Here is a 12,156-nt window from a genome sequence, read left to right as displayed (position 1 = left end):
AGAAAAAATTCAAGCCAAAGTTTTACTTAGTGAGAACACACAGTTCCCCACTTCACTTTTGCTTTTGTTTTTTAAACATACCACCGACAGACTGAGCACATGCCATACCGGAAAAAACAATTGGCAGTTAAAAATCAAAGTTTAGCCTAAATAAATGTGTTATGAATTCTTTATTAGTTCTATAATCCTTAGAGTGAATAAATAAATTCAAGCTAACTACTCTTCAACCTGTGAAGCATATAAGAATTGTGGGACTGAACTTTAAAAACTATGGTAAGCAGCCTTGGGACTCCTATCAGGTTCTGAAAGACAATGAATGCTAATGGTAACATGGGGCTGTAGAGATGGCTCTATGGAATGAGCTCTTACAGAGGACCTGAGTTCTGTTCCCAGCACCCATGTAGCCTCTGCAGGCATCCACATATGCACATACCTACATAAACTAAAATAATAAAATAAATCTTCTTAAAATTCTGATTAAACAGATGGAATTGTTTCCATTGGCTTTCCATAAATTAGTGCTTAGAAAAGAACTTGCATAAAGCAGTCTCTCTCCAGCTTCTAGAGGCACTCATTACCAGTACAGCAATTGCAATGCACTGGCTAATTGTAGAAAAGAATTCTGGGTAGAAAAGGAAATACAGGACTTCCGATTTTAAAGAATACCACTATTGGGGTTGGACATGGCTCAGCAATTAAGAAGACTCACAATCATCTGTAACTCTAGTTCTAGGGGACCCGATGCCCTCTCTGGCCTGGTACCACGGGCTCCTATATATGGATGGTGCACCATCCAGGTGTGCACACACATACACATAAAAATAATAAATAAATAAATTCTTACAAAAAATGAAGAATGCCATTGCCAGATTGGGAACTTAGCTAGATAGCAGAACACTTGCTCAACATGCACACCGGCACTAAGACTGATCCTCAGCCTGGGGAAAACAATCCATCAACTAGTAATTATCAGCTGCAGCTGTGATTAGTAGTGCATTCTTGCTACAACACTGGGACACTGAGGCTAGAGGGCCAAGACCATGACTTACTCCTTTTGGCAAGGGAGAGCTGAACCAAGTGCTGGGTGATGTCAACAGCATACATTACTATCTCATCCCACAACCTAAGGAAAGCAAGTGCTTTTATATGCCCTGCCTCCTCTGATCCCTATAGTAATCCCCACATCAATGCTGAGATTAGCCCCATTGTGCAGATGGTAACAATAGCAGTCTCAGAGAACTAAGTGACTTGTCTAAGGACACAGGGCCAAGGTAACATAAAGATCTAAACTGCAATTTAAAATAAAGCAGAATGCAAAGTGAAGAGGAATCCCTACAAACTGACAGGCTATCTAGGCCTGCAGGTACCAACTGTGAGAAAAGCTCCCCGGAGCAGCTCTCGGACAGGAAAACAGCCCCAAGAAGCCTCTATAACCACTGACAGGAAGATTTCAGCTTCCTGGTCTGTCACAACCCCAGCTGTCTGTGAGCTTTCCAAGTCCCTCACATCTTATTTGCATATGGTACATCACTCCAGTCACAGAGGAATTTGAATGGATATTTGAATGGATATTTCCAGTCAGCCTATTAATGACATTGCCCCAAATGCTTTACATTGCCAATTAAGACATTTGAGGGCTAAGGGAGGGACAATAATGTAGAATTGAGAAAAAAAAAATCAGTACTTAAAGTTTTAAAAATCAGCTTTAATATAAGTTTTATCATATCTTCTCATAGTTTGATTGATCCTTATTGCAGGCCGTGGTGGTGCATCCCTTTAATACTAGAACAAGGAGGGCGGAGGAAGGTGGATGTCTCTGAGTCTGAGGTGGCCTTATCTACATAGAGAGTTTCAAGCTCACCAGAGCTACACAGGAGACTCTGTCTCAAAAAGAAAAAAAAAATTTTTTTTTAAAGACATTTTAGTCCCTTTAATGATCTTTCTTCGGATCATTTCCACCCACTGCAAATTTACACATCAAATTAAACTCCTCACTATTGTATGTAATCTTAAACAAAACTTTTATGTTTCCTTTATGAAGATCTTCAAGGGAAATTATCAATTTCTTCACTTGGCAACTTGAAACTCATGTCTGTACTTCATACATATATACATACTTAAATGAGCTTCTGCAAATACAGGGACAGCAGGTACTCTCGTTCACACCTGCTGAGGCACCTCCCTAGTTATTCCTGAGCAAGAGCACCTGTAAGAGGGTTTGAGTCTGCAATCAGTCTCTTTAATATTTCTAGCTACAAAACATTGATCTACAAATAAATCATCACTAGTAGTAGTAGTAATTTTAGACAGGGTCTAAAGTAGCCCTGGCTGGCCTGGAAATCACTAAGTAGACCAGGCTGACCTCAGATTCACAGATCTGCTAGCCTCTTCCTCTTGTACTGGGAATATCAGTGTGTGTCCCTCAGCCTGGCTTAACTCTCCATCTTAAAAGTTCTTTTTAAGATGGCCCACCCAGCTCAGTCAGTAGAGTATGAGACTCTTAAAAGTCCCTTTTCCTCCTCCTTTTTTTCATGTGCTTGTTTTATTTTGTTCTTGAAACCTAGACTGGCCTGAACTCACTCAGGGAGCCAAGGTTCATCTTCAACTCCTGATCTTCCAGCCTCCACCTCCCAAACGTTATGATTATACCAGTGGGCCACCACACCTGACCTAAAAATGATTTTCAAAAATCATCCCTTCTCCAAGGTTTTGCCATAGTCCAGGCTGGCCTCAAATTCTCCATCCTCCCACTTTATCTTCCCTAGTTCTGAGATTGCAAGCAGGTAACACACATATCTTAATTTTTTAATTTCCACATGACAAATGTAATTTAGTATCCACACCTATATTAAAGTATGCACAAAACTTATTAAAAAACAAAAAACAAAAGACAAAAACAAAAAAAACCAAAAAAAATCAAAAGCCCAGAAACCACCAGTACATACTTAATTTCCTCCTCAGGATCCCAGGTCCTACAAGCCTGAGGTCATGGTCACAGTGACAGAATGAAACCCCTGATTTCTGTTTCATTGGAGTCCCACTTTTCCATCCAGCACTGTATGAACAAGTCTGGACAATTTTAACCTCTCCAAACTGCAGCTCTCCAATCTGCAGAACTGTGGCTCCACGCCACTCTGGCATCCTACACAACAGCCTTTCTAGTCTGTTCAGCTCACAGATTAGTACCGCAATGGTTCTTTTTATGGTTCTTTAAACCCTAGTCCAGGAAGAAGCAGGAGGAGGATGGCTGTGAGGCCAGTCTGGTCTACACAGTAAGTAAGTTCCAGGCCAGTCAGCACTACACATTAAGACACTGTCTTAAAAAAAAAAAAAAAAAAAAAAAAAAAAAAGGCAATTTTTAAATCCAATTTCATACTATAAACAGTTTTTACTTTTTTTGCATCCAATGCGCGACTTTTATTTCACTTCAGTGAATATATCAATTAGATAGAAATAACTTTCTTGTTTTGAGGAATAACTGCTATAAAACATCTACTTGCACCTTTTAGAAAAATGCACAACCACTTTGTATAGTTATTATAAAGCATGTGAAGTTACTGAGAAATGAAGTTTAGCACTTAGTTCAAGGCTAGCCTTGGCTACAGAAAAAGAGACATTTTGATTCTTCTCAAGGGAGCAATACTGCTTTTATATTGAATTCTCAGTCTTTAATTACTTGTTTCCCATATCCTGTTGTAAAGCTTGTATTCTAACTTCCCTGGCCCTGTGTGAATTTGGTTAAACAGCAACTCAGCGTCTCCTTTTTCCCCCAAAGTTCCTCTCTCCCTCCCTCTCTTTGGAATATATGCAGACTATACCCTGTCTTTGCATTAAATATTCTTAGTTTTAAATTGTCATGTACATTCTGAACACACTTTAAAATTAAAATTATGAACGTGAAAATACACATTACTCGTAAATTACAGTATGACCTACAAGGGTATATGACCCTCTTCTGTAAAGTGTTTACTAATGTAAAATGAGCCTTACTTTTTTTTGTGGGACAGTACCCTACTCTGCAGCCCAATGTCTGAAATATGTTGAAGTCACCCAATTATAGCACTATAAACCCTAACATAATCACATTAAATAGCTCATTACTGAAAATAACAAAACTTATTTGGAGGGAAAAAAAATACAGACATGTAACCTAGAGACTTGAAACATACCTGGACTTCCTGCTTCCATTTCTGACATGGCTTCCAGGCTGGTGAGATCCTTCTGAAACAGCCGTCTAACTGCCCTGCAGCCTCTCCCCTCCTGCCACCGGTAGCAATCTTCACTTTCTTGAAAGGATTCTTTCCTTGACCGGCTGATGGCAGGAATCCTAGGTCCAGGCTTGAACTCTCTCCAGCTATCTGCATTACTAGTAAGTTCATCAGGCAGCCATCTCTTATTTTGATCTTTGTGGCTGTCATTCATCCAAGCAGGCTGACTGTAAATTGGGTTTTTAAATGCATACGGATTGCTGGAAACCGCATATGGTCCTTTCCTGGGGGCATTCCCATAGTTCCCGGGTGCTATCTTTTTTTTGGGAAGGCCTTTTTCCATTTTATTGCTATGGCCTTTAGCATAATCATCCATTATTAAATAATCTTGTTGGGGATGACCCCTTCTGAAATCATCATCATCAGTAATTCCACGGTCTTTAGTGCGCTTCATAAAGTAAGGTTTTGCTGTATCTCCCATGGTCTTGAACTTTAATTTTCTTACTTTGTACCTGGAAGAAAGCGTTTCAGGAGAAACAAACTATAAAATGCCATCATACCAAATACTCAATGTAACACACTGATGCCCTGAAGACTTATTTTCCCCATTTAAAAAATAAAACTGCTAGCCGGGTGGTGGTGGCGCATCCCAGCACTCGGGAGGCAGAGCCAGGCAGATCTCTGTGAGTTCGAGGCCAGCCTGGGCTACAGAGTGAGTTCCAGGAAAGGCGCAAAGCTACACAGAGAAACCCTGTCTCGAAAAACCAAGAAAATAAAATAAAATAAAAATAAAAAATAAAACTGCTATTACATCGCTAATAATTAGTGCATTCCAGAAGTTAGGAGGCTTAGCCCTACATCGTTCATAAAAAAACCCAAAAAAACTAGTCATTTAATATTTTGACTAAATACGAAGGCGCTTCTATAACCTCAAAAACTAATGTAGCAACTTGGTCAGCTTCTATGTAACAAAAACACCTCTCTTCAAAGTAAACATCCTAAGTCAACACTGTTACAAAACTCCCCCAAGTCTATTTAAAAAAAAAAAAAAGTTGGCAATTACTTTCAAGTGTCAAAGCAGCTGAAACTATGTGAAAAGATTTCATTTAAATCAACCCCTCTCTTTGCTTTACTTTTCACTTCAGACCCGGCGCGACCGCTGGACGAAGGGGCAACACTTGCCAGCAAGGTACCACTCTAAGGGGCCGAGCTTGCGACCAAGGGATAACGCCAGCTGACTTACCCGATTTCTTAGTCCCCAGCCCCAGACAAGTCCGGTTTCGACACCAACCACAATCCTCCGCAGAGTGACACTCCTTTTCCTTCCCCATTCGGCTGCCCCACCCCTGTGTGCCTCAGTTTCCACAAGCGGAGTCCCCAGGCGATGGAGGCAGCGGCACCGCACTACTGGCTTTGAAGCCGCCGTGGGGACTAGGAAGCAGGAAGCACTCGGCCATTGACAGGGTTCCGTGGTCCCCCCGGCCAGGGCCGGAGCCCCGACACAAAGTGAAGACACGGACTCGAACCCGAGGGCTCCGGGCGCGCAGCCGGGCCGAGGCGGCCCGAGAAGGACGGCGCCAACGTACCTCGGGGCCGGGCAGTAAGCTCCTCGGGGCCGGGGGAACACAAGGGCCCAGCCCGGAGGCGAGTCCGGGAGGGACGCGACGAGACGGCGCCCCGGAGCACTCACCAGCGCCGCTGCGGTCCCCCGCCGCTTCCTGTCCGGGCCGGCTCCTCTCCGTGTTTTCCTTCGGCCCCACTTCCGGCGCTCAGCGCCTTCTCATTGTGCGTGATTGGAAGCCGGCGGTGCCCCCGCCCCGCGCTCCGCCGCTAGCCGGAAGCGTGCATCGGAAGCGCGCGCCGCCCAGGTTCCGCCCAGCGGCGGGCGCGCGCGGCGCGTGTGGTCCGAGGGTCTCGGTTGCTAGCATCTTGTGGGTTCTGTTGCCGAGCACTTTTGGACTACCGGAGGCCCTCCTGTGGTTTCCGAGGAAACTGAGCCAAACTGTTGCTGCCTTTTTATAATTCCGAGTGACTCAAGGTTTCAGTGAAGGCTTCATTGCCGACCTTGAAGGAAGTCTAGCGACCTAAGCCTCTCCCTAACCCAACTCTCATGCCCAAGGGGAACGCTTCCTCCTCTTTAGGCTGCATGTGATGCAGTTTGACTTTATGAAAAGTCAAATTTTGGCAGGGCGTGGTGGCGCATCCCTTTAATGCCAGCACCTAGGAGGCAGAGGCAGGAGAATCTCTGAGCTCAAGGCCGGCCTGGTCTACAGATTGAGTTCCAGGACAGCCAGGACTACACAGTGAAACCGTGTCTCAAAAAAAGGTCGTATTTTGAGGAATACATACATGTATTGGTAGATTTGTTTTCTAACTGGGCATTCATTGTTATCTGAAGTAATCTAAATGCCTCAAAAACATCAAGCAACTAATAAATAGGAAGTGCTGGGAAAAGTAAGGCAATTTTTATTTCTATGCCTACCACATACAAATTTAAATCCATTGGTTCTGTGGCCAGTCTTAAAATGAGGAACATATACAGCCTTGGCTATTCCAAGACACTGTTTTGGAAACTTTGTAAACAAATATTAACTCAATCCTAATAATTTACGGAGAAAGGAATACAATAGACTGCTAAAAGGCAGAAGGGACACAGCTAAGTGGTAGGCATTCTACAAACAACTTGTCAGAGTTGGTCTTCTGCTTCCACCTTGTGAGTCTTGGAAATTATCTGTGGCTCTTACTGAGCCATCTCCAGGGTCCCACAATGTCAGTAGTTGTTCTTCTAACATAAATTGAGCATTCCTATCACTCAGAGTGAATGTGATTACCAAGCAATGTACTGTATCCCTCTGTAGATACATTTAAGGAATGAAAGGGCTGAAGGATTGAGTGAGAGCATTTGATACTTTTACGGAGGATCAAAGTTCACTTACCATCACCTGCAGTGGATTGCTCCCAACCATTTATAACTCCATTCCTAGGGGATCTGACACTCTATTGGGCTCCATCAACACTTGCACGCCCAGACACACACACACACACACAATCTTTTAACAATGAGGAAAGTACATTAGAAACAGATCTAGGGGAAACATGATCATTCCCATTTTTGAGATGGCAAAGCTTAGCCCTTTAGGAGAACCTGACTGAAATCCAAACCTTCACCAGCTGGAAGTTTTTATTTAGCTGTGTGTGACTTGAAACACACTCTTAAAAATTTGTGATAGTCTCTTATGTAGATGTTTTGGTTCTGAAAATTTATGGGAGCCAAACTAATAATCTGTTTGCCAGGCAGACAGTGAGTCCAAAGAGAGTTGGTGATACATCATTATATTTATTATGGGCCACAGCAGCGTCACCACACCCAGGTGAGTAATCTCTGTACCAAAGTCCTGGTTTATGTAAACCAGCCTCCATTCCTAGAATCCTAGAGGAAGGACACAGCTACACTGTTTTAAAGATTTAAAATACTTTTATTTGCATATCTTCAATATGTTTTCCAAGGTCATTTCCTATTCTAAAAAGTTGCTTTTACGATCCTGAGTGCTGCTGGGTTGGGGATTTAGCTCAGTGGTAGAGTGCTTGCCTAGCAAGCACAAGGCCCTGGGTTCGGTCCTCAGCTCCAAAAAAAAACAAAAAACAAAAAACAAACAACAACAACAACAAAAGATCCTGAGTGCTGGAGAGATGGCTCAATGGTTAAGAGAATGTGTTACTCTTGCAGAGGTCCAGGTTCAATTCCCAGCACCCATATGGCAGTTCACTACTCTCCATAACTCCAGTTCCAGGGGCTCCAAGACCCTCTTCTGACCTCCATGGGTACCAGACACACGTGTGTATAGACATATATATGAGCAAGACATGCATGCACACACGAAAAAAAAATCTTAAAAAAAAAGGAAAGACTCATCTTCAGGGACTGGAGAAGTGACTCAGTGGTTAAGAGTATGGCTACTCTTGCAAAGGACTCAAGTTCAGTTCCAATCACCCATGTTGGGTGGCTCACAGTCGCTTGTAATTCCAACTTCACTGCCTCTGGCCACCTAGGGAAACTGCACTCACATGCATATACATAATAAAAAGAAACAAACTCTTAAAAACATTCATTTGAGGATACTGCTCAGTTAGAAGAATGCTTTTGGTTCCTTTACAGCACTCAAAAAAAAAAAAACCCATATTGATGACCTAGTACTAATCAAAAATTACTGACAGCAAAATAAAACCATCAGAATATATTGGAGATTTATATCTGTCATGGTAATTCTAATGTAGTTGAAATGTTTGGTTTGAATTTTCTTTGGAAGTCCTTGGGAAGAAGACTGAATTTCTTGGAATGTTTGTGGCATTGCTTCAGTAACCCTGAGCAGAAATGTGGGGGCAGGAGACAGTAGATTATTCCAGAATTGTTCTAAGAATAGTGACACTGCTCTTCATATTACATTGTATCTTCTATAGGGAACGGAAGTTGTTTACTGTGATACATCTGTAACAAACTCTCCTTTGTTCTGTAGGTCCATGGCATCAGAAGAACAGTGGTTATCTTTATAGTTTTATCAGCTAGGGTTTTTTTCTCTTTCTCTCAAGGCTTTTTGTCCACTTTGTTAGCAAATTGTGTTTACTCTTCTTTAAGTACACCTAGGAAAAGAAAACAAAAGAAAGGTAAACATGTCTAGAGTCCAGTGACTTCTTAACACATCTCCAGCCTGGAATCTGGTGTGACTCTGTCAGTCACTAGCCTGGCTTGGCTGGCTTGCCCCAGTCAGTAGCTTTCAGAGAGTTAGGCTTGCGTTAAGTTCTTGTTGCTTCTAAGAATAAACACAGGTTCTTAAAATGTCCACACTCTTGTATAATATTAGAGGGACCAGCCTTAATATTATACATCCCAGGGGCTCAGGCGAGAGAACTACTAACAGTGAGGACTATTTTCAGGAAATAGAATCTCAGCACACCGAGCTCTATAGTCCACTTGCTTTAATTCCTCTGGCATAACATCCTTTATACCCAGTTCTGTTCTCATGTCTAGCTCCTTTCTTGGCTGATTTCTCTCTATATTTATCTACTGCTTCCTCTAAGTTCTATCTTAATTCTCTTGTCTTAACTCTGCCTCATCTAGGTCCTTTTTATCTTGTTCTTACCCAGGTAGTACTTCCCCATCTGACTCTTCCTCATCTTCCATCTCGTTCCTCTGGTGCTCTCCTCTAGCCCTTCAATCTAATTCTTCCCCATCTCAGTTTGTTCCTCTCAAGTTCTTACCCGTCTAGTTCTTCCATTCTCTTTTCTCTTCTCTGTCTCCCCATGCCCTGGAAGTCCTGGTATATAAAGCCAGGTTTCCAGGATCAAATGGAGGGGTGATAAGAATCACATAGGGAGGCAATAACCGTTAATTATCATTTGCAACCCCAAAGGGAGGTGACCAATGGGGAAATGAATTAACTAAAGGCTAAATTCAGGTAATATCTAAGAAGAGGGAATCTTATGTGCTCAACTATAGTCTTAAACGTGATTAGTAGAAAATGTTAAGAATCTATAAGTTGCTAGGTCAATGGGAGAAAATAAAACTGCCTTCTTTTTTCCTGTGGCTCCTATCTGTCCAAGCTATCTGCTGTTTTTCTGCAGGGTGGGGGAAAGTGTGCTCAGTCGCTAGGCAACCTGTGTACAGCTAGATGCCTTTGGTGATAGTTAAAGGGAGATCTGGAACTAGAGGTAAGGTTTGGGAAAGGAGGAAGTAAAGCTTAATTGGCACATCCGCCAGGCCTTCTCAAACAGGTAGCCTGGATGCTTAAGTCTGTTCTTAGAGAGTACAGAGGTATCTCTGATAAGGTACTTTCCTCCATCTGAGGATGGACCTGGCCGGATGCTGCCAATGATGATAATTACAGGGAGACTTGAACTGGGGTTCTGGCTGAGCATAGCTGTCAGCACAGAAGGTTATCTAATTATTCCTAGAAGTGGTTAGGTAAGGAGTTAGCGATCTATAAAGTTAGTAAGGCTGTAAGAAAGGAGGGTCTGAACTGAATTGTGTAAAGCTATTATTAACGTCCACCTGACCTAGGTAGTGTCTCCTTGTGGAATTTACCTTAAATCAGGAGACTTGCATGTGGACTGTTATTACTGCTAGTCCTTGAAAGTGGCCAAGGGAGATATCTGATTCCAGAGAAAGCCTTTCCTGAGGCTGTTCTCCAAATACCTGGAATGTGTATGTCCAGAGAGTGATCAGTCCACACTGTTAGCCCTTCTTGGGGAAAAGTCAATTGGGAAAACTATGAAGGCACACATGACTTTCATAACAGAATACAGCTGATATATAACAAGCCGAGTAACACCAAAAACTCCTTGGGATTTGGCTTCCTCTGGAGGAATTTCCTGATTCCTCCAGGTAGTGACTTTGCCATAACCAGCTGAGTTCTTATGATATATTCCTGTGGCCCGCAGCACCACACAGCTCCGTTTGCCTTCAGATACACATTTACTACTCTCATGAAGATAAAACATGACGTGTATTTGGCCTTTGTTTCCTGCCTTGTTTTGCTTTTCTTACAGGTTGATAAGATGAAAACAAGTAAAAAAGGTCAAAAAGATTTTTTAATACAAGTAGTTCATATTGAGATTGAGACATTTCAAGCCAGGTTTTATGGTGCATACATATATTGTCAGCACTCAGGAAGCTGAGGCAGGAGAAGTCTGTGAGTTTGAGGACATCCTGGGACACACACACACACACACACACACACACACACACACACACTCACAGCTGTAATTCCAGCACTTGAGACAGGAGGAAGACCACAAGTTCAAGGACAGTTTGGTCTGCATAGCAAGTATCAGGCTATCCAGGCTATATAGCAAGATCCCATTTCAAAAACAAAAAGAAGTTAAAAAGAAAATGGTTTGATTGTAAATGTGGTTTATAACTTTGTTTGTGAACTTTGAAGAAGAGTATAGGTTTGTATAAGGAAGGGAAAATGTTAAACTCAAAAGTCACACACATTTTTACCTTAAGTAGTTAGTCACACTCATTTTTACCTTAAGTAGTTCACTGATAATTCACAAAAAACGTTTTTGTAAGTTGTATTAAAGTTATTTACTTTAAGCCAACGAGTAAGATGTTTCCTTCCCATGTCCCATCTTTCTCTCCTATCTCAATCTTCCTTTGGGTATCTAGTTCACATCTTCTTGGCCTTTTTATTTCTGCTCAAAGGTCATGTTTCATTGCAGCCCCTCTGAACACCTCTCTCTCTCTCTCTCTCTCTCTCTCTCTCTCTCTCTCTCTCTCTCTGTTTCTTATCACCTAGCTATACTCCCAGGAGTCTCACTATAGCTCTGGCTGGCCTGGGACTCACTATGTGGCCTAGTCAGGGCTCAAGCTCCCAGCAATCCTCCTGCCTCAAGCTGCCTGAGTGCTGAGCTTGGGGCTTAGGATCAAACTCATAGTGTGTTAGGCGTAAGAGTCCAGTAGATTATTCCAGAATTGTTCTAAGAACAGTGACACTGCTCTTCATATTACGATGTGTCTTCTGTAGGGAAGGAAGTTAGCTGCACTCTGCCCTTCTCTGCCGCTTTCCTTGTCTCCCTCCTTACTATGTTTCTCTCTTGTAGCACTTTGTATGCTTATCAGATTCTTCACTTAGTCATTAAAATTATTTGCTGTCATCTTTTTCAAATAGAATATACATTTTGAAATGTCAGTGACTTGCCTATTTTGTTTATAAATACACCTTCTAGGACCTAGGATATTAGCTGGGTCATGGCACTTGCTGGGAAGATTTGAGGGACAAATGGAGTTATGGAACAAGTCAGTTTCTGGTCAGTGGTTCTAATGAACATTTTGTGATAGTTTGAATGTGATTGGCCCCTGCAAGCTCATAGGGAGTGGCACTATTAGGAGGTGTGGCATTGTTGGAGTGGGTATGGCCTTGTTGGAGGAAGTGTGTCACTGTGAAGGAGG

The 12,156-nt window shown here is 42.4% G+C and overlaps 1 protein-coding gene across 5 annotated transcripts in view; it reads right to left on the bottom strand.

Annotated features, from left to right (window-relative positions):
• Positions 1 to 6,013, bottom strand: part of Tut7 (terminal uridylyl transferase 7) — a 62,101-nt gene extending 56,088 nt beyond the window's left edge. For 3 of the 5 annotated variants that reach the window (XM_059262766.1, XM_059262771.1, XM_059262770.1), the window contains exons 1-2: positions 5,899 to 6,013; positions 4,170 to 4,720 (exon numbers count right to left, since the gene is read on the bottom strand). In XM_059262766.1, the coding sequence (XP_059118749.1) occupies positions 4,170 to 4,689 (520 nt within the window). In that variant the 5' untranslated portion in view covers positions 4,690 to 4,720; positions 5,899 to 6,013. The other 2 variants (XM_059262768.1, XM_059262767.1) reach the window with 2 other exon arrangements.
• Between the last annotated feature and the right edge of the window lie 6,143 nt (positions 6,014 to 12,156).

The sequence above is a fragment of the Peromyscus eremicus genome, chromosome 5 (genome assembly GCF_949786415.1).
Source record: "Peromyscus eremicus chromosome 5, PerEre_H2_v1, whole genome shotgun sequence".
NCBI classification, from domain to species: domain Eukaryota; kingdom Metazoa; phylum Chordata; class Mammalia; order Rodentia; family Cricetidae; genus Peromyscus; species Peromyscus eremicus.
Note: the sequence above shows the minus strand (reverse complement) of the source record. Positions and strands in the feature narration are given on the sequence as shown.